The 22,375-nt window shown below is 40.0% G+C and overlaps 1 protein-coding gene and 1 non-coding gene across 2 annotated transcripts; one reads left to right on the forward strand and one right to left on the reverse strand.

The window, feature by feature from the left end:
- The first annotated feature begins 258 nt into the window (after nt 1–258).
- ALKAL1 (ALK and LTK ligand 1) lies at nt 259–22,057 on the forward strand. The gene is made up of 5 exons (XM_045895324.2): nt 259–1,030; nt 15,602–15,655; nt 16,477–16,557; nt 18,788–18,868; nt 21,363–22,057. Exons 1-4 carry the CDS (start codon nt 841–843, stop codon nt 18,850–18,852), a joined length of 390 nt encoding a protein of 129 aa, XP_045751280.1. The 5' UTR covers nt 259–840; the 3' UTR covers nt 18,853–18,868; nt 21,363–22,057.
- Nucleotides 11,570–11,676, reverse strand: LOC123860602 (U6 spliceosomal RNA). Its single transcript, XR_006794732.2, has one exon. It is a non-coding gene; the product is annotated as a U6 spliceosomal RNA (small nuclear RNA).
- Nucleotides 22,058–22,375: the final 318 nt, after the last annotated feature.

The raw sequence follows: 22,375 nt of genomic DNA on the forward strand, positions 1-22,375 counted from the left end.
CTATTGTTAGCATCCACAAAATATTTGGAGAGTACTTTATGTCAAAAAAAAAGAAAAAAAGAAAAAAAGAAAATCTAGCCCTCTGCGGTTTTGGGCGCACGGGTAAACCTTGATGACTTCATCTGTAGTAGGACTCAACCTGGGGAATCAGAGCAACCCCAGCAGGAAGGCGGGAGAGCTGGGCGTGGGTGGTCGGCGGGCCCAGCCTTGACCTCCTGGGTCCTCAGCTCCGCCCTTGCTGCGAGGAGAAGGCACCATCGCGCCGGGGCGGAGCCGCCCTCCCCGCAGGTTGGGCCTCCTGCTCCCGGCTTGGTCGCGCCGGCCAGCACCTCCAAGAGCAGCTGGATTCAGGCTGGAGAAGGTGAGCTCTGTACCTTTCAGCCCCCGGAATCGCCGTCTCCGCACACCATGGCCCGAGTCTCGACTCTGCTTTCTTCCGTCCCGACCTAGAAGTTTCGGGTTCTGTTGACCCTCAGAGACTGAACCAAGACCCAGGTCCCGGCCCCGGAGGGGCATTCCGTAGGGAGCCCCGAGGACCTGCTGATCCCGAGGCTCGTGTGTGCCGTGCCGGGGAGTCCGGTGCGCTCGGACTCGCCTTTGTGCCCTGGGACAACCCTGCGGTCCCCAGCAGCCGCTCCGCTCCGCGTCCCCGCCCAGAGACACCGAGGCACGCAGGTATCAGCCTACGCCGGCTAAGTCCCAGCACTGTTCCAGCCGGACGCCGCGGGGACACCTCCCCACAGCCCCTCTCCTGGCTCTCGGACCCCCCGTCCCGGCACACACACCTGCCTCGGGACCCGCCCCTCGGAGCCTCCTGCGCGGTCCTCTGCGTGCGCAGACATGAGGCCAATTAAGCCAGGCGCCCCGCTGCCCGCGCTCCTCGTGCTCGCTCTGGCTTTGTCCCTGCCCGGGGCCCAGGGGAGGCCCCGGGGTGGCAGGGGAGCACGTGCCACGGACCAAGAACCCAAGTCGTGGCTTTTCCTCCCCGCGGCCAGGGCCGGCCCGGCTCCCAACGCCTCCCGGAGCACTGGTAAGCAATCCCCTTCCCAGCCAGTCCTTTGCTCTGATGAGGGTTTTAGGAAGGCGGAATTAAGCAGAGCAGAGGACAGACCATCTCTGCAGATAACCGGTTCTCAGGAAAAGAGGTAAAGAGTTTATTAGATTTAACATTGTTGAGACTTAAGTAGCAAAAACCCCCATCTCGCAAAGGAACGGGCGTGATGTGTCCCTTCCCGGGTGAAGGTCTTTTCAGTAGGCTGGTGGAGCAGCCGAAACCTGTGGGGTTCAGCCCCAGCCGGCCCACGCATAGTGCACGGGTTCTGTACCTGTCAGCGCCTCATTCTGGGTCTTCCTGGGTTTTTGAGAATTCAGTGAGCACTGCCTGAACACACAGACGCAGCCTGAACAGGCTCAGGAATGCCCCTTTGTTTCCCCCTTCAAGCTGGCCTCAGGGAATGGTTGAGGAACCCGCGATTTTGGGCAGGTTGAGGTGGCTGTTGTTCAATCGGACCTTCCCTAGGCGGGGCTCCCAAATCAGCTCTGGGCACTCAGGTCCCTGGCTACTTAGATGCGGAAGGAGGGGACTAGGGAAAAACGGAGAAAAAAACCCCAGCCAATATAGAGGTCATGAGACGCCCCAAGGTAACGAAGTCCAGTATGATTGGGAAATGTGAAAATCCCAGGGCACAGTGAGGTCAGAGGGGGCAGACAAGAGTGCAGGGCACCCAGGGCAGGAAGGAAGGTAGTGAGCAAGGAACAGAGAAGCTGCTACCACGTGTCTCTGTTGAGAGCCCGTGCCTTACAGAGCGAGGTAGAGCCACGGCCAGGCGTGGAGCAGAAGTGACCCTGTTCGGGGCCATCAGCTTGCTGCGGGGACCAGCCCCGCTGGGCTGCCTGAGGAGGCCCAGCAGGCTCCGCCTTGCTCTCACCTCATAACTCTTTTGCCTCATACTTCACTTTTAAGAAAGCAAAGAGGGATTACTTAGTATCACTTTTCTTTCATAATGGTTGTGATATAAATACATAGTTATTTCCTCCACAAACTTTCACTGGAGTGCCTATTATATGCCAGTCATCATGCAGAGGGCTGAGGCCACCTACTGAAGCAGGCAGCCCGCGCTCTGTCAGTATGCACTCTGGGTGTGGACGGAGGGAAGGCTGGTGCACAGGTAAACCGGAGAGGAAGCAGAGGAAGGTGTGGGCCAGGGCCTCAGAAGCTGAGGTGGGCTGTTGAGCTTCCGGTGCCCGGGGTGAGCTTTCCAGGGTGACTGGCAAGCCCAGGGCTCTCAGGAGGGGAGGTGGGGCCCTGTGGGTGACTACAGCGGTGATGGTGCCACATCCTTCATATACGTGGACTTGAAATTATTGTGAGCCCAAATTCTTATCTCTGTCAAAAGTTCAGAAATAGCCAAAGTAAAACAAATGAATGACCAAAACAGTAATTAGTAAAATTTTATTGGGCAAGCACCAAAAAGACAGTTTGCACACCAGGCGCACTCAAACCGAAACATGGAATGAGGCTCAGGGTATATTGTAAAGCAGCCTATGTGGTGAGAAAGCAGTGACCACTTATTCTTCACAGTGATTGGTTATAGTATTAAATTAAATGTTTGGGAATTGGTCTGTAGTTACCTAATATCCACATTGGGAAACTTTAAGTTTTGCTTATGATTTTTAGAGGCATAAGCAAGAGACGACCCAGGTCAAGTCAGCCTTGCAAAATAAGCTAAATTAAGCTTTGTTTGTATGACAAAACTGGCTTGGTCAGCTCAGAATTTTCAAGGCTGGTCTCCATTTGGTTTTGATTTCAACATCTCAGAGAAAGAAATGTCACGTTGGAATGAAAAAGAGTAGGAGAAAGTCCCAAACTACAGAACCATTGTTAACACATTATTTAAGACCAGTTTCATTTAACAGATCTTTTTTCCCTAGTCACAGATTTGCAGTGGTGTTTTTTGGTTTTCTAAGAAAGTCCTAACTACTCTTGGACGCAGGACGTTCCATCCCCGTGTGACTTGTCCCATCTGCCTTCTGTGGTTCTCATCGGGCACCACAGCAGGTACCCCTGTGCCAGCCACACAGATTCAGGCTGTTCCTGTAAGGAATGCCAGCCGGTTCTTTGCCTCTGCTACTTTGGAGCCTCCAGGAATGTGCTTCTTTCATCTCTCCAAATTCTGTCTATCCTCCCAGGCCCTGTTACTTTGTGGTATCTGTGTAAGCAGTTATAACACTCCTCATACTGTAACTTGTAATAGTTTATATATATATAATATATATAAAATATATACATAGTTTATATCTGTATAATATAATATTATATTATCTGAATATAAGCCTCTTGCAGTTGGAACTGAGGATTACTCAGTTTTTAATGCCCTGTAGCCTATCAAAGTCACTGGACACAGTTGACATTTAAGAGGAATTTTTTTCTTTGGAACTGAAATTTTGAAAAGAAAAAATTTTAAATCAGCTTTAAAAGAATTGATCTTTTATTTGCCCTCAAAGCCTGATTAGATCTTATGACTTAATCTGTGTCATTTCTGAGTCATGAGCTCATTTCTTAGCATTTATGACCAAGTTTAGACAACACGACATCTGCTGCCCTTAATACCTTCTAGGGCAGTGGTTCTTAGAATGAGGCCATACATCTCGGAAGCAACTGGGAGGCAAGTTTTGAATGTAATTATTGTATTCACCCTGGATATCCTAAATCTCTGAGTATAGCCCGTGCCTGTGCATCAAAAAGCTCTTGGGAGATTCTTGTGTACATTGAGTTTTTGGAATCACCAGAGATTTTTTTTTTTTATTTGAGAGAGAGAGACTGAGAGAGAGAGAGCATGAAAGGGGGGAGGGTTGGAGGGAGAAGCAGACTCCCTGCCGAGCAGGGAGCCCGATGCGGGACTCGATCCAGGGACTCCAGGATCATGACCTGAGCCGAAGGCAGTCGCTTAACCAACTGAGCCACCCAGGCGCCCCACCACCAGAGATTTTTAATTGAGGAGGGTGGGGAGGAGAAAAGTAGTATATAAGAATCTTCTGGAAAGTTTCTTTGAGACAGAGACAGTTCCTGACTGACCTCCACAACCCTGACCACACTTCTCTTTCCATAGCTCTCTGCCCACTCCTTCATTCCCACATGTACCCACAGCACCATAGCTACATTTTCCCGCGTGTTTGAGTGATAATCTGTGAAAAAAAGGCTTCCTTGGTCTGCCAGCCTCAGGGACATGGCCATTAGGTCTCTTGTTAGAGAAGCACTATACAAGAACTCTGAAGACCTGTGGTATGAGGAGCTTTATGTAAACCAGTATTAGCCAAACTTTCTCTCCCTACCCCTTCTTTGTTTTTCTTTCTTCCTCTCTCTCTTACTTTCTCTCTTCCTCCCTTTCTTTTTTTCCCCTTCCTCCCTCTTTCTCTTTCTTTTAAAATCTAACATTTATTTGCATCTCACAGTACTGGTTTTGAAGGAGTCCACTCTGGGTAACATTGTTTTGGCCACTGCATGCGCCCAGCTTTACCTCAGCACCTGGGGGACACAAGGGGAAAGCCCAGGACAGAGTAAGTGACAACAGAAACAAGGAAAGGTGACTTGAGGGCAGAGCAGTGGGGAGTGGCCACTTATCAGACTGCTAGTCTTCCCCAAGACACAACAATATCGGAATTAGGTCAGTTAATAACCCTACAGTGGCTTGTAAGTGGTCAAGTGAAAGGAAGAGTCACAGGTCTCTCACTTTAAATTGAAAGTCAGAAATGATTAAGCTTAATGAGGAAGACACATCAGAAGCTGAGATAAGCCAAAAGCTAGGCCTCTTGAAGCAGTTATCCAAGATGTGAATGCAAAGGAAAGGGGCACTGGGAGCCACTGGGTGGCTCAGTCGGTTAAGCATCTGCCTTTGGCTCCTGTCATGATCCCAGGGTCCTGGGATCCAGCCCCACGTCAGGCGCTCTGCTCAGCAGGGAGCCTGTTTGTTCCTCTCCCTGTAGCTCTGCCTGCTTGTGCACTGTCTCTCTATCAAATAAATAAATAAATAAATAAATAAATAAATAAATAAATAAATAATAAATAAATAATGCAAAGGAAAAGTTCTTGAAGGAAATTAAAAGTGCCACTCCAGTGAACACACGAATGATAAGAAAGCAAAACAGCCTTATTGCTCATATGGATAAAGTTTTAATGATCTGGATAGAAAATCACACCAGGCACAACACTCCCAGGCCAATGCCTAATCCAGAGCAGAGCCCTAACTCTCTTCAATTCTGTGGAGGCTGAGAGAGGTGAAGAAGCTGCAGAAGAAAAGTCGGAAGCTAGCAGAGGTGGGTTCATGAGATCTAAGGAAAGAAGCCATCTGCATAACATCAAAGTGTGAGGTGAGGCAGCAAGTACTGATACAGAAGCTAAGCCAGTTCTCCAGAAGATCTAGCTCAGATCCCTGATGAAGGTGCCTATACTAAACAGATTTTTAGGGTAGATGAAATAGCCTTCAATTGGAAGAAGATGCCATCTAGGACTTCCGTAGCTAGAGGAAAGTCAATTCCTGGCATAAAGCTTCAAAGGACAGGTCGACTCTCTTGTTAGGGGCTAATGCAGCTGGTGACTTTAAATTGAAGCCAGTGCTCCTTTACCACTGTGAAAGTCCTGGGGCCCTTAAGAATTACACTGCGCTGTAGAAATGGAACAACAAAGCCCAGATGACAGCACAGCTGTTTGCAACATGTTTACAGAGTATTTTAAGCCCATTATTGAGATCTTCTTACTGCTCAGAAAACAGATTCCTTTCAAAATGTTACTGCTCATTGGCAGTGTACCTGAGCTCTGGTGAAGATGTACAGTGAGAGTCATGTCAGCATGCCTGCAGCCCATGGATCAAGGAATAATTTTGACTTTCAAGTCTTATTATTTAAGAAATACATTTCATAAAGCTACAGCTGCCAGACAGTAAATTTGAAACCTTCTGGAAAGGATTGGCCTTCCAGATGCCATTAAAAACAATCATGATTCATGGGAAGAGGATAAAATACCAACATGAATAAGAGTTTGGAAGAAGTTGGTTCCAACCCTCATGCATGATATTGAGAGGTTCAAGACTTCAGTGGAGGAAGTGACTGCAGATATGGTGGAAATAGCAAGAGAAGTGGGTCTGAAGATGTGATTAAATTGCTGCAATCTCATGATAAAACTCTTACAGATGAGGAGTTGATTCCTATGGATGAGCACAGAAAGTGGTTTCTTGAGACGGAATCTACTCCTGGTGAAGATGTTGTGAATACTGTTGAAATGACAAGGAAGGATTTAGAATGCTACGTAAACTTAGCTGATAAAGCAGCAGCAGGGTTTGAGAAGATTGAATACAGTTTTGGAAGAAGTTCTACTGTGGCTAAAATACTATCAAACAGCATCACATGCTAGAGAGAAAGCGTTTGTGAAAGGAAGAATCTGTTGAAGCAGCAAATTTCACTGTTATCTTATTTTAAGAAATTGCCACAGTCACCTCAACCTTCAGTAAACACCTGATCAGTCAGCAGCCATTAACCTCGAGGCAAGACACTCCACCAGCAAAAAGATGAAAACTTGCTGAAAGCTCAGATGTTGGTTAGCACATTTTAACAATAAAGTATTTTTAATTAAGATATGTACATTTTTTAGACATAATGCTATTGCACACTTAATAGACTGAAGTATAGTATAAACATAACTTTTACATGCACTGGGAAACCAAAATTTCATTTGGCTTGCTTTATTATGGTGGTCTGAAACTGAAGCTGTAACATCTCCAAGGTATGCCTGTGTCTATTACCACTCATATTTTAAGATGTACCCAGAATTTGTTTTGATCATGCATGACAAGACATGGAAGTAACCATTGTGAAGGGAGAAGTTTTACTCACAGTTCCCTAGAAACAGGAGGCCCAGCATGCCTCTGGGCAAGCAGCAGGTTTGGTCAGAAGCAGAGTGAGTGAAAAAGAGCAAAAGCCTTTATCAGTGGTTCCTTCTGGAAAGGCAAGGAGAGTGGGTTTAGGATTGACTAGTTTAAATAAATTCGGTGGGCTCTGGGGTGTAGTGGTCTGCAGTTGTCTGGTTCTGGCCCTGGGTGATTAGGGCAGGAGAATATTGACCTTGAGTATGAGAGCTGGATGAGGGAGTTTGTGGGGGTGTGGGCTCTGAATTGGTTGGTATGTAAATGAAAGGTGGGGTTGCAGGCTTTCTTGTCTCTAGGAATTGGTTAGCTCTGGGAGGGGCCATCTCACCAGGGCCAGCAAGGTCTCAGATGTCAAAGCATCAGAAATACAGAAACTTGAAAGGCATGATTTCACCTTCACCAACTTTGCCTGGGTGCTGGCTGGCCCTCCGATCTCTGTTCCTGTCTACTGTGCACCTGTCAGTCTTTATCTTACGGGACCCTCGGAAGCTTTGCTGCCACTGACTCCTCCCTGTCCACAATTATTCCTGCTTTGCTCTTTTTCTCTGATCACTCTTCTTTCTCTCCCTGACCACCTGTCTTTTAACTCCCCTTTAAGTGTGCATCCCAGGGTTCAAGTCCCAATCATGAATTTTTTTGCACTCAAAGTATTCCCTTATGTGATCCCGAGTACCTTTGTAGTTTCAATTATTGCTTCTGTGTGGCCCTTCTGTGGCATTTAAATGCATACATCCACTATTTGCTGAATATCTACACTATAGGAATTTCAAACTTGACCTTTCCCTATCTCAACCATGCCTCTGCCTTCAAATCTGACTTAGTACTTCTGGTCTCAGTAAAGAGGCTGTGCTTCTCAGGTTTCATGAATTGACTATTGGATTAACAGCACCGTGGGATTTTCCAGTGGTTCAGTTTGTTGACAAGTTTCTAGCTGCCTAACCCAAGAAGAACATAGTAGTTCTGGATTCTGTGTTTTTCGTTTGCACTAATCTACTGACATTTGGTTGTCGTTCTTTTTTTTTTTTTAAAGATTTTATTTATTTGACAGAGAGAGATAGCAAGAGCAGGAACACAAGCAGAGGGAATGGAAGAGGGAGAAGCAGGCTTCCCGCCGAGCAGGAAGCCCCGATGCGGGACTCGATCTCAGGACCCTGAGATCATGACCTGAGCTGAAGGCAGATGCTTAACAACTGAGCCACCCAGGCGCCCCTTGGTTGTCATTCTTAATAACAATGTTTTCACACTGAGGAATGCTGTACATCTATTTATTTTTGAGATGCTTTTAAAAAACATTTTTATAAAAATCTGGTTTGTCTTTTTAAGTGTCTATGGAAGTGATCATTATAAATCTGAAAGGGGGATTAACTAGATCAAAACCAGAAAGGAAATAAATCATTTTCATGAGATTAGTCCTTAAATAAAATGGCTAAAGTTCAAATTAAACATGAATTAGCTTGTGGTTTAAAACCTGGAAGAAATCTACCTTACAACACACTTTTGTACTTTTTACAGTTTTCTGGACTTATTTGATATTTTGTCCTTTGGTGAACATACCACATAATGTTAGAATTTTGTCATAATATTTTATAACTTAGGACTTGGAAAGCTGCTTTAAGATTATTTAGTTTGTTTACCTCAGTGTAGAAAAGAAGAAACTGAAGCATCTTTGTAGGTGTGTGGCTTGAGAAGGCAAGTGACTGCCGGGTTAGGAGAGGGCATAGTGCACAGTTGGGTACAGAGTGTGATTCAATATGACTGTATTTTTGAACTCAGATAATTTTAAATGATTTGTTTGTGTCATTTGTAGAATCATTGGTGAAATATTACAGTTACTGTACATTCTAAAAATATATTCTATCAAGCACCATAGCACAAGTTTAGAAATAATTTAAACACGAGGTGTATTAAAAATCAGGTCATCCATACATATCACACATATATGTCCTTGCTCTGTCAGCTAAGAGAGCCTCGAAGCTACTGGACCCCAGTAGCAACAAGCTCACCTAGTATCCAGATTGTGGTTTCTAATACCATTCTTTAATAAAGGAAATGGGCTCTAATAAAGGAAATGGCCGAGACTAAGATTGGGACAAGGAATGATTCAAGATGAGCCCATAACATCTGGTAGTGCTAGAAAATAAAGAAGTGATAAAAATGCAAAGCAACACCACCACCAACACCGCCAACCTCCATGATGACATTATTTTTTTTTTTTTACTGAAAAGAATTCTGTATCTTGTCTTCTAATAATCACAAACTGCTTATTGATTATGAAGTACTTCAGTACAGAGTACGCAAAAGTTCTGTATCTTGCTTGGAAGATTTATATGACTGCTTTCAAACTTGAACTCCTGTGAGTTCTTGTTAAAGTGATTTTATAGCTCTGGGCCTGGAATTCTGTATTCCTTACAAGCTTCGCCAAGATCCACAGAACTGAGTTATTCAGTCAGCAGACACTAGGAACTGTAAGGGTGCCTTCTTGGGAGCTGATGCTGCTTGTCTAGGGAACATACTTTGAGTAGCAAAAATTTGGGAAAAAAAAAAAAGGCAACTAGTTTACTTCATTATCCTGAGTATAATTTGCAGCTGAAATAGCATTAGGCCCCCCAAAGGTTACATGCAAAGAGTTAATCTCTTTATTTAAAAATCTTAAACTCTAATAAAAGAGGAATGATGTAAAAACATATATTTTACACATTTACAAATATATACTAGTACAGATGCCATGTAATTATACAAGGACAGAAAAAAGTACTTTATGACAGTGTATTTTTTAAAAAAGATTTTATTTATTTGAGTAAGAGTGAGTGAGAGAGAGAGAAGGAGCAGGGGGAGGGAGAGGGAGAGGCAGACTCCCAGCTGAGCAGGGAGCCTGATGCGGTACTCAATCCTGGGACCCTGAGATCATGACCTGAGCTGAAGGCAGATGCTTAACTGACTGAGCCACCCAGGCGCCCCATGACAGTGTATTTAAAAATCCTAAAAGTATTTTTTAAAGATATTGCTTGCTTGAATATGTTTGTCATCAGCTTTTTTCCTCAAATATTTAATACATTTCAATGTTTTTCAAATACTGATATTTCCCACCAGCAATTTTCTCAACATTGATATAATAAGGCTAGTTTTTATTTTTGAAAATGGAACTGTTTTTATATATTGAGAAAGAGAATAGTTGTGTCATCTCTAACTAAAGGAAGTGATAACTCAAGAAACTATATAGCAAACATTTCAATTTAGGTACCTGAAAAATGCTAGCTTAAAACATAAAATGAAGGAATGCCCCTCAGTACCTAATAAGGTGCAAAGATCAATTAACATGGCTTTGTAAAGAATCAATCAAGCCGGAGCAACTATCTTTATGGTAAGATATTGTTATATGCAGGTAGAAGTGAACACTAAACATTTTCTATTATTTTGTTTTCTAGTTGTTCTGTCTTATGACTTTTTTTATTATTCCACATAATCCCTGCTTATTTAAAAAAATTTTTAATTTAAATTCCAGTTAGTTCATAGGGTAGCTCTATTTTTAACTTTTTGAGGAATCTCCATACTGTTTTCCAGAGTAGCTGCACAAGCTCGCATTCCCACCAACCGTGTAGGAGGGTTCCTCTTTCTCTGCATCCTTGCCAACATCTGTTGTTTCCTGACTTGTTCATTTTAGCCATTCTGACCTGTGCGAAGTGGTATCTCATTGTGGAACTAGAGGGTATTATGCTAAGTGAAATAAGTCAATCAGAGAAAGACAATTATCATGTGATCTCATTCATATGTGGAATTTAAGGAAAAAACAGGACCGTAGGAGAAGGGAGGGAAAAATAAAGACGAAATTGGAGAGGGAGACAAACCGTAAGAGACTCTTAAATCAGGGACACCTGGGTGGTTAGTTGGTTGGGCAACTGCCTTTGGCTCAGGTCATAATCCTGGAGTCCTGGGATCGAGTCCCTTGTTCGGTGGGGGGCCTGCTTCTCTTTCTGACCCTCCCCCCTCCCATGTTCTCTCTCTTTCTCCTTCTCTCTCTCAAATAAATAAATAAAATCTTAAAAAAAAGAGAGAGACTCTTAATCATAGGAAACATACAGGGTTACTGGAGGGGGTGGGGTGAGGAGATGGGGTAATTGGGTGATGGGCATTAAGGAGGGCACGTGATATAATGAGCACTGGGTATTATATAAGACTGTTGAATCATTGAACTCTACCTCTGAAACTAATAATACATTATATATTAATTAATTGAATTCAAATTTAAAAAAGGATGCAAAAAAAAAAGTGGTCAGACTGTCAAAAAAATATATATATATACTTACTCCTTTTGTAGTCCTCAATATGCTAAATAAAGAATATATTTCTAAAAAAATTACAGTTAGTTAATATACAGTGTAATAATAGTTTCAAGTGTGCAATGTAGTGATTCAACACTTCCATACATCACCCCATGCTCTTCACAGCAAGTGCACTCCTTAATATTCATCACCTACTTCATCCAGTCCCCTACCCCCTCCGCTCTGTTAACCATCAGTTTGTTCTCTATAGTTAAGAGTCTGTTTCTTGGTTTGCCTCTCTCTCTTTCTTTTTTCCTCTTTGCTTATTTGTTATGTTTCTTAAATTCCACATATGAGTGAAATCATATGGTACTTGTCTTTCTCTGACTGACTAAAAATATGGAACACTTCATGAATTTGCATGTCATCCTTGCGCAAGGGCCATGCTAATCTTCTCTGTATTGTTCCAATTTTAATATATGTGCTGCAGAGGTGAGCATGATCTCTGCTCATTTTGAACAAGAAAAGTAGGAACAAGAGATAAGCCTGTCAGCATTTATATACATATATGTATATGCTTATCTATTTCTTCATAAAAATATTATTGTAAACTTAAAACTGATGATGATGGCAGTTGGCAACTGTTTTGGTTAAATAAAAACTAGAACTTTTCACAAATTAGATGAATGAGATAGTAGTTTTGGGATACTTGTCACGCATTATGGGGAGATCCTTTTGTTTTTAATCCATCTGTATATGTAATCTTTTATACCTTGTAGTTAGATACCAAAAGAATGAAGCATGCTTTTGAGGCTTGTGCTGTCCAACATGGTAGCCACCCAATGCATGTCGCTATTGAGCACTCACAGTGTGGCTAGTCCAAGTTGAGATGTGCTATAATTGTTAAATACACTTTGGATTTTGAAAACTTAGTATAAAAAAATGTAAAATGTCTTAATAGTTTTAAAGTATGGAATATGTGTTGAAATGATAACATTTAGAATATATTCGGTTAAGCAAAATGAATTATTAAATACATTTTACCTATTCCTTTTTACTTTTTAAAATGTGGTTACTGGGGCACCTGGGTGGCTCAGTTGGTTGGGCGACTGCCTTCGGCTCAGGTCATGATCCTGGAGTCCCTGGATCGAGTCCCGCATCGGGCTCCCTGCTCGGCAGGGAGTCTGCTTCTCCCTCTGACCCTCCCCCTCTCATGCTCTCTCTATCTCATTCTCTCTCAAATGAATAAATAAAATCTTTAAAAAAAATGTGGTTACTAAAAACCTTGAAATTACATATGTGACTTATATTTCTATAATGAAGATTGCTTTTTAAGACCATTTTCCACCAAAGATCAATCAGCTAATCTTGGGTGGGGGTAATTCTCTTATATTCGATTTCTCAAGTAATATTTTGTTGATCAAAAACTATCACAGGGGCATCTAACACTAAATGCAAATTCAGTTTCAATCAACTATTTTTTTATTGAAAAAGTAATAAAGATTTATGTTCAAAATTAAAATTAATAATGAGTATGCATTGAAAACTACTACCTCTTCTCTCCCAGCCCCAGAATCCTACCTCTTGGAGCCTTTCGCAATCACCGTTACAGTTGTAATACAAAATCGAGTGTGCTACCAACCAGGCATTGGCAAACTCTTTCTAGAAAGGGCCAGATAGCAAATATTTTGGGTTTTGTGGGCTCTCTAATCTCTGCAGCAACCACTCAACTTTGCATTATAACACGAAAGCAGGCATAGACCACTCGTGAACAAATGAGCATGGCTGTGTCCCAGTAAAACTTTCTTTGCAAACACAGCCATAGAGCAGAATTTGACTTCTGAAGCTAGTGCTATTCATTAGAAATACAATAGCCTATCTTTAAACCTTTTGACTTATCTTTCTCCATCTATGCTTGTTTCTCCATACTGGGCCTTATGATTTTTTAAAAGTGAATCTTGACTGTGTCATCCCTTGCCTAATTCTTTGACTTCCCACCACTCATAGAATTAAGGACAAAGTTTATAAAGGACTATAATGTCATCTATGTCTGCTGCTTGCCTGCTTATTTATTTATTTATTTATTTATTTATTTATTTATTTATTTATTTAAGAGAGAAAGTGAGAGCACAAGCATGAGCAGGGGAGGAGGGGTAGAAGGAGAAGGAGAAGCAGACTCCCTGCTGAGCAGGGAGCCCAAAGCAGGACTCAACCCCAGGACCCTGGGATCATGACCTGAGCCCAAGGCAGACACTTAAACAATTGAGCCACCCAGGTGCCTTTGTCTGCTGCTTTAGCTGACTTTTCTTTCCCTCACCTTCTTTCTCTTTTAGCCATCCTGGACAGTTCTCAAATACTTGAACACAGTGTGACCTTTTCCTCTTCAGAGATTTTCTTTCTTTCTTTCTTTTTTCTTTCTTCTTTCTTTCTTTCTTTCTCTTTCTCTCTCTCTCTCTCTTTCTTTCTTTCTTTCTTCTTTCTTTCTTTCTTTCTCTTTTTCTCTCTCTCTTTCTTTCTTTCTTTCTTTCTTTCTTTCTTTCTTTCTTTCTTTCTTTCTTTCTTTCTTTCTTTCTTCTTTCTTTCTTTCTTTCTTTCTTTTGGTCTAGGGTGCTGTTCCCATCTCTTCTTACCTAGATATCTCTTGCTTATCACTTCAGGTGTCAACTTAAATATCACTTTTCTGTTTCATTTAAGTCAATCTGCTTTATGTTCTTACATTGTGTTTGTACTTGGAAATGAAAATTCAAGTGTATTAAAAGTATGGTTTTCCTAGTGGCCTATACTGAGCTCAAGCAAGGCATTGATTGTTTTCATTTGAAAGGATCATCCTCTCAGCTTTTAATTCCTTAAACATTTGTCAGATGACCCATCTGTAAAGCACTGTTGTACACCCTACAGGTGATGAACAAGACATTGTCCCTTTCCTCAAGAAGTCACAATATTGTGGTGGAGACAGACTCGTGCACAGTTCACTACCATGCTAATCATAATGTGACAATTGCCTTTATAGAAGTTAGAAAATGTGCTATGGGAGTGTAGAAGAGGAGTATCATCCTGAGTGTCATCATTGTGCCCAGGTCTACAGATTAAAATCATCAGAGAAATACAATTATCATATGATCTCACTGATATGTGGAATTTAAGAAACAAAACAGAGGGTCATAGGGGAAGAGAGGAAAATATAAAACAAGATGAAACCAGAGAGGGAGACAAACCATAAAAGACTCTTAATCATAAGAAATCAACTGAGGGTTACTGGAGGGGAGAGGGGTGGACGGATGGGGTAACTGGGTGATGGACATTAAGAAGGGCAGTGATAGAATGAGCACTGGGTATTATATAAGACTGATGAATCACTGAAATCTACTATGAAACCAAAAATACATTATATGTTAATTAATTGAACTTAAATTTAAAATGTTAAAAAAATCATAGCTGAAAATGCTTTTGGAACTAGAATTATTTATAGACTTCGAATACGCTTTAACCATAGAACTCCAACTGCACTCAACTGACTCAGCTTTCAGAAAGGGCCAGAGGAGCTACCTTGCCAGATAAACTGTGGAGTATTGACATCCCAGGAGCCAATTTGCCATGCTTGGTTTCAGAGAGGTATGGGGGAAAGACCCATGTTCAGGCTGGAATGTAATTAACGAGAACACCAAAATATTTATATAAAGAAATACTTATATCTTCACTGTTGCTTTGTTTTTCTGGATTAGTTTGGATGGTTCATAAGTGCAGATGTTTGTTGTCCGTGGAAGGGGAGCTCCAATCTAGCTGCACTTCTATAGCCCTATAGTGCTGCTCTGGACTCACAACTGGGCTGCTAGGAGCAGGGAGCTCCCTATGCAAGGAAGCGCTCTTACCCCTCATTGATGGTGTACTTATAGTGAGTACAAAGTGAAGTGTGAGATGTAGTTCAATTTTTTATTTTCACTTATTTAAATATATGAGTCTTGGGTAATTTCTGGAGTTGGAATATATAAAATTAAATAATGAAGTTTACATAGTAGAGAGGGAAAGAGGAAAGTCAAGCATACCTTCTTGACATCTGGCTTGAGCAAAGGGTAAAGAGTGATGCCGTGTATGAGACCAGGGAACATGGGGGGAAGACAGGTCTGGCGTATTGGGGAAATCAGATGTTCAGTTCTGGCTATTCACTTTTGAGAGGTCTATAAGTTTCCCGATTAGAATGGTAGAGCAAGCAGGTAGGTCTGGGGGAGGCCTGGAGCCCCAGGGAATGCTCAGGGCCAGAGATACAGATTGGGAATCAGCTGCATGAACTGCCATGAGTTCATGTGTTAGGTGGTTGTCATTATAGACTATTTATAAGGATATTTTTAATGGTGGAAATGTATCCAAGAAATTCTTTTTAATGGTGGAAATGCATCCAAGAAATTCTAAAGTTTTTTTTCTTTTCAGAAATATTCCCAAGAGATTTGAATTTAAAAGACAAATTCATAAAGCATTTCACAGGTAAGCACAAAATTTATCAGTGATTCAATTAAATAAAAAGATTGTATGCAAATTACTGTGTTAGGCATTAGGGATATGAAGGTAAGTGTCCGTAAGAAGCTCAACAGTCCAGTTAGGAAAGTGGACAAATGCCATTAACTTGTATTAATAGTAATATAAACCAGATCTTGGTAAATAATAGAAGTGTAAATACAGTTTTAGGGATGCACAGAAAGTGAATAATTTTGCCAAAAACTACCAGGAAAGGCTTGTAGTAGACATGATATTTAAGTTGGGCTCTAAGGGATGAATAGTATTTTCCTGGATAAGAGAAGCATTCTGGTCAGAAGGAATTCTTCGAGAACATGGTAGTTTGGGGGCATACTGTGGGGTATGTTTAGGTAAGGGTGTATGTGGCCACTGGACAAAAGTATGCCTGGAAATGCAGGTTGGAGTCATATTGTGAAGAATCCTAAAACTGAAGAACAGAAAGTGGGAACCAAAGATATTTATTTTTTATTCTTCACACCTACTTGGTTTTGTTTGTACAATTTTTTTTTTCTGTCTAGAGCTTTCCCCCTCATAATTATTCTAAAGAGTTCTTCAGAAACTGAAGTTTCCATTATGTGAAATGGTGAAAATTGGTAATGAATTCAGATGATTTTTCACAGATTACAACTTACCAAGTCCTACAGAGCTAGGGTAAGGAGTCAGATAAGTTCTTTTAAGGGCATGGAAGGACGTTAAGTTACAGTTGTATTAGTTCCATCCATAAAGTGCTAGCAAATTTGTTTGGAAAATATGCCAATATTTATCATAAACGTTCTTTTCCTGTCTAATAGGGCCAGTCACATTTTCAGCTGAATGTAGCAAACATTTCCATCGACTCTATCACAACACCAGGGATTGCTCAACACCAGCTTGTAAGTAGTTTGGATAGTTTGGGTTTTTTTTCCTCATTAAAAAAAAATCTTTACCCAACAATAAATGCATGTAATTTTAAACTTCAACTGTCGGCGGCTGGGAATAGACTAAACATTGTATGAGATTCTATTTATAACACTGACAGTACTTAACTGAAGACTTGTGTCTGCTTTCAGAGTGCAAGGAATGGAACTGCATTGTAATTGGGACTATATCCAAATCTGAAAATAGCCAGATTTCCTTAAGGACTGAAATGTTTGTCAGGATTTAAACCTTTTATCATTTTTCAAATTCCTTGGCATAAAGGGCTCTGTCATATAAATGAAAAAAAAAATAAGATGACCATGAAGAATAAGTCAAAATTTCCTCTTAAGTTATTTTAAAGTAAATAGTTTCATATCATTTATACAATGAGTGATCGATTGTTCTGAATAATGGTAGCATAGTGTTTTAAAGGTGGCTCTAATGAATTCTTTTGGACACTTAAGTTACCAAAGTTAATAATTTCAAATGTAATATTTAAACGCTATCATCAAAACTGCCCAAATTGGGATCATGTGTGGTAACTCAGTTGGCTGTTTTTAAATTCCTTTCTAAACCTAAACTTCCCTTTTAAGGTAAATGGATTTTAAGTATTTTGTTTCTTTTTAACTAATTGGTCATCTTTTTTTTTTAAATTTTATTATGTTATGTTAGTCACCATACAATACATCATTGGTTTTTGATGTGGTGATCCACGATCCATTGTTTTTGTGAAACACCCAGTGCTCCATGCAGTACGTGCCCTCCTTAATACCCATCACCAGGCTAACCAATCCCGCCTCCTCCCTCCCCTCTAAAACCCTGTTTGTTTCTCAGAGTCCATAGTCTCTCCCTCCAATTCCCCCCCCCTCATTTTTCCCTTCCTTCTCCTAATGTCCTCCATGCTGTTCCTTATGTTCCACAAATAAGTGAAACCATATGATAATTGACTTTCTCTGCTTGACTTATTTCACTTAGCATAATCTCCTCCAGTCTCATCCATGTTGATGTAAAAGTTGGGTATTCATCCTTTCTGATGGCTGAGTAATATACCATTGTATATATGGACCACATCTTCTTTATCCATTCATCTGTTGAAGGGCATCTCGGCTCTTTCCACAGTTTGGCTATTGTGGACATTGCTGCTATGAACATTGGGGTGCATATGGCCCTTCTTTTCACTACATCTGTGTCTTTGGGCTAAATACCCAGGAGTGCAATTGCTGGGTCATAGGGGAGCTCTATTTTTAAATTTTTGAGGAAACCACACTGTTTTCCAAAGTGGCTGTACCAACTTGCATTCCCACCAACAGTGTAAGAGGGTTCCCCTTTCTCCACAACCTCTCCGACATTTGTTGTTTCTTTCCCTGTCCATTTTTGCCATTCTAACTGGTGTAAGGTGGTATCTCAATGTGGTTTTGAATTGGATTTCCCTGATAGCTAATGATGATGAACATTTTTTCATGTGTCTGTTATCCATTTGTATGTCTTCTTCAGAGAAGTGTCTTTTCATATCTTCTGCCCACTTTTTGACTTGATTATTTGTTTTTTTGGGTGTTGAGTTTGAGAAGTTCTTTATAGATCTTGGATACCAGCCCTTTATCTGTAGTGTCATTTGCAAATTTCTTCTGCCATTCTGTGGGTTGCCTCTTTGTTTTGTTGACTGTTTCCTCTGCTGTGCAGAAGCTTTTTATCTTGATGAAGTCCCAAAAGTTCATTTTTGCTTTTGTTTCACTGGCTTTTGGAGATGTGTCTTGAAAGAAGTTGCTGTGGGCGATGTCTAGATTGGTCATCTTGAAGCATGTTTAATTTTACTCAGGATGTGGAATCAGAATTGTTTTAATTTTTTCAAAAACTGCTTGTGTTCAATGACTAAGGGAAATTAATCACACTGGAGTCAAAGCAAACTTACTAAGTGGTAGCACAGCATAGTGGAGAAAGCTTACTCTTTGAACTCAAGCTACTCACTAGTTACGAGATTCTTGACATTTGGATGTTGGTTTTTCATCTCTGTCTCTAAAGTGAGGGAACAGTAACATCTACTTAATTGTGTTACGAGAATTAATGAGAAAACCCAGGTTAAGCATTTGTTATGTTGGGTGCTTATTAAATCTTAGCTCTCGTTATTAATTAGTGACAATAATAATATGGTTTTCCCCACATTTGTGGTAACTATATACATAATTTGACCTTAAATATTTTTTCTAGATTACAAGAGATGTGCTAGATTGCTAACAAGATTAGCAGTGAGTCCCCTGTGCTCACAGACCTAGAAGACTTGCCTTATGAGTATGTATTTATTTATTTTTCTTATTCTATTTAATAAGTTAACTTTCTTAAGAAATTTTGAACTATTTAAAAAGCCAGGTAGCTGATTTTAGCAACACCTAATGAACTTAATCTGTGGATTTTTCACTTAGTGTTAAAGCTTGGTCTAAATGCATAGATTGCTTTATTGAATTAATTAAAAATGCCCTCAACAGTGATTAAATTAAGTAAAATAAACAGCTTTTTGGCAGCCTTACCAGTCCTGAGTGATTTTTAAAAATATTTCAACTTTTGGGGTTATATAATTATTGTGCAGAAACCTTATGCAGATAGACATTAGATGAACAAAACTAAAGCTCTACCTTTTTTTAACTGGTCAAAAGATATAATAAAAGTAGCACTGGGTTCTAAAATTTTTGTTTATGCAGGATACATGAACTAAAAGAGAGAAAGTATTGGAAGAGTAAAGGAAAAAGCAAGGGATCAAAAATATGATGAGTATGTAATCATCACCAGCTCTCACATATACTTTGCCAGAGTGAAATCATAAGTCAGAATTTTCATTCTGGCTAAATTACCCTAGGAGCCCTAGGGCAATAAAGTATTTGGATAACCTAAATAAATCTAATGAAAAATATAAAATTTATTTGCAAAAGTAGACTCTATACAAGAGACTGAAAGATATTCTACCCCTGCCCCCGGGGATTTTTCTACTCAGTAGTTCTTTCCCAGGGCAGAGCAAAGCCAACACGTTTTTTTGGGTCAGTGTTTCAGCACCACGGACAAGTCCCTTTAAAGAAACAGTTTTTCACAGCTTGTGGGAGTAGAAATGGAAGTCAGGGAATTTGTGTAGTATAAAAGTATCTACGAGTATCTCCATTTGGCCTATGTAACAACCTACTCCAAGTAACTGCATGGGAATTTACTTAACTCATCTCACAGGTTCATTGTGCCAATTACTAAGACAACCCTGACTTCTTGTTGTTGCTATTTATATTCTTATTTATTTATTTATTTATTTATTTATTTATTTATGATTTTATTTATTTATTATTTGACAGAGAGAGAGACAGCGAGAGAGGGAATACAAGCGGGGGCGGTGGGAGAGGGAGAAGCAGCCTCCCCGCGGAGCAGGGAGCCCGATGCGGGGCTCGATCCCAGGACCCTGGGACCATGACCTGAGCCGAAGGCAGCCGCTTAACGACTGAGCCACCCAGGGGTCCCTGTATTCTTACTTAAAAAGCAATTATAAAATAACAATAATAATTGGTACTTTTAATTCTGCATATTTACAGTTGCAAAATTTTAAAAATTCTCTCTTTCCCTCTTTTTTAAAGATTTATTTATTTTAGAGAGAGAGTGCAGCAGGAAGGGGCAGAGGGAGAGGGAGAGAGTCTGAAACAGATTCTGCACTGAGTATGGAGCCCAATTTGGGGCTGGATCTCACAAACCTTAGATCATGACCTGCGCCGAAACTGAGAGTTGGATGCTTAACCAACTGTACCACCCAGGGTCCCCCCAAATTCTCTCTCTCTTATTTATTTATTTATTTATTTATTTATTTATTTATTTATTTATTTATAAGATTTTATTTATTTATTCATGAAAGAGAGAGAGAGAGAGAGAGGCAGAGGCAGAGGGAGAAGCAGGCTCCCCACGGAGCAGGGAGCCTGATGTGGAACTCGATCCCGGGACTCTGGGATCATGACCTGAGAATCAAAGGCAGACGCACAACCGTCTGAGCCACCCAGGTGCCCCTCTCTTTTTTTTTTTTTTAGATTAAGAGAAGATCATTTTAATGTTCAGTGGCAAAATATTTGAATTAATAACTCTCAGTCTATCTCAAACCTTTTGAATAATATAAAACATGAATAAAGAAAATTCATTAGGCTACTGAAGCGATCTAAATCAAGACACATTTATCTTTCTTTGTTTTAATGTATTTTATGTGAATGAGTAAATTTACATAAAGTCCAAAAACAACATAATAACTGCAAAAGTTCTCAAAAACAAGTGCTGTACAGGAGCACTACAGGAGACAGGAGGTTCCAAATATTGCATGTAAAGTTACATTCTCCTGGGATTAGATTCATAGAAGACAGAGCTGATAAATATTCCCCTTAGAAATTGCAGAGTAAGAGATTTAGTGATTTTCTCTATAGGAGTATCTGTTTCTAATTATTTATTTAGCAAGGTATTAGAAACACAGTATTACAGATTAATAAATTTTAAGAATATTTATAAGTTACTTAGGTGATGCCAAGTTCATTTTTGGCTTATTTAGATATCAAAAACTTTAAAGGGGAAGTCATCATTTAAAGTATCTAAAAGTACTGATTGACGCTTCTATCCCTCCACACACCCATTAACTTGTATTCTCAGGATTAGATTATAAATTGAGCCCACAGATTCTTTCAGCAAAATAAAATAAAATATTACTATATTAAAACTATGCATATTTTAAGTACATTAAAAACCAGAATATAAATGACATTTTTCTTCTTCCCCCTGACAGACATTTCTTAAGAATGTAAATCTGATTTGAAGAAAAAAGTGCCTGGAATCATATTAACTGTGCAAAGAGATGAAGTATCTAACTTTATGGTGTATTAAGATGAGTAAAATAAGAGACTTCTCAGAAATAACTGATTATTTGTGTCTTTTCTTACAGAGCAGTCTTTCTTGGTTTATCTTTGTGTACAGAGTAATTTGAAATTTTTAAAAAACAAAGTTTAAATCACACAACGTATATAGAATATTAAAAAGTATGATATTCTTTTATTTTTGCTAGATATATATTATTTTCTTTTTCTTTTTTTTAAGATTTTAGTTATTTGACAGAGAGATAGAGCACAAGTAGGCAGAGCGGCAGGCAGAGGGAGAGGGAGAAGCAGCCTCCCTGCTGAGCGGGAAGCTGATGCAGGACTCGATCCCAGGACCCTGGGATCATGACCTGAGCCGAAGGCAGACGCTTAACTGACTGAGCCACCCAGGCACCTTAGATATATATTATTTTCTTACATGGTTAATGTTCCATATAGGTATGGATTAAATATATAATTATGTAAATTATGTCTGAGAGTGCCGGTGAGAAATGATTTTTGGTATATGATTTAAGTAATATGCTTGTTGAATAATCATGTATGAAGTCCACTTTTGTAACCCTTTTTAATAATATTTAAATACATTTATTCAGAATTTGTCTTTAATTGCACCAATTTGAAATATGAATTTTATTAAAACTGAAATATGAAAAATCTGTGTTTTTCTTTGAATTGAATTTATTTGTAGCAGAGGTTATACTATTGAGATATGATTATTATATATGTATATATGTATAAATATGTATTTTTTAGACAGCTAACTAGTCTCCTAAGAAAATTCCTATCTTTTTGAAGTTTGAACATATGGTAGTGCTGTCTTAAATAAAAAGAGGAGAGAAATGTGTCATGGAGTTAGAAGAATATAGGGGTTGCCTGGATGCTCTGTTTAGAATTTTTTTTTTAAAGGTTTTATTTATTTATTTGT

The sequence above is a fragment of the Mirounga angustirostris genome, unplaced genomic scaffold (assembly GCF_029215605.1).
Source record: "Mirounga angustirostris isolate CCGP_5_RB_7025 unplaced genomic scaffold, mMirAng1.0.hap1 SCAF_4, whole genome shotgun sequence".
Classification (NCBI taxonomy): Eukaryota; Metazoa; Chordata; class Mammalia; order Carnivora; family Phocidae; genus Mirounga; species Mirounga angustirostris.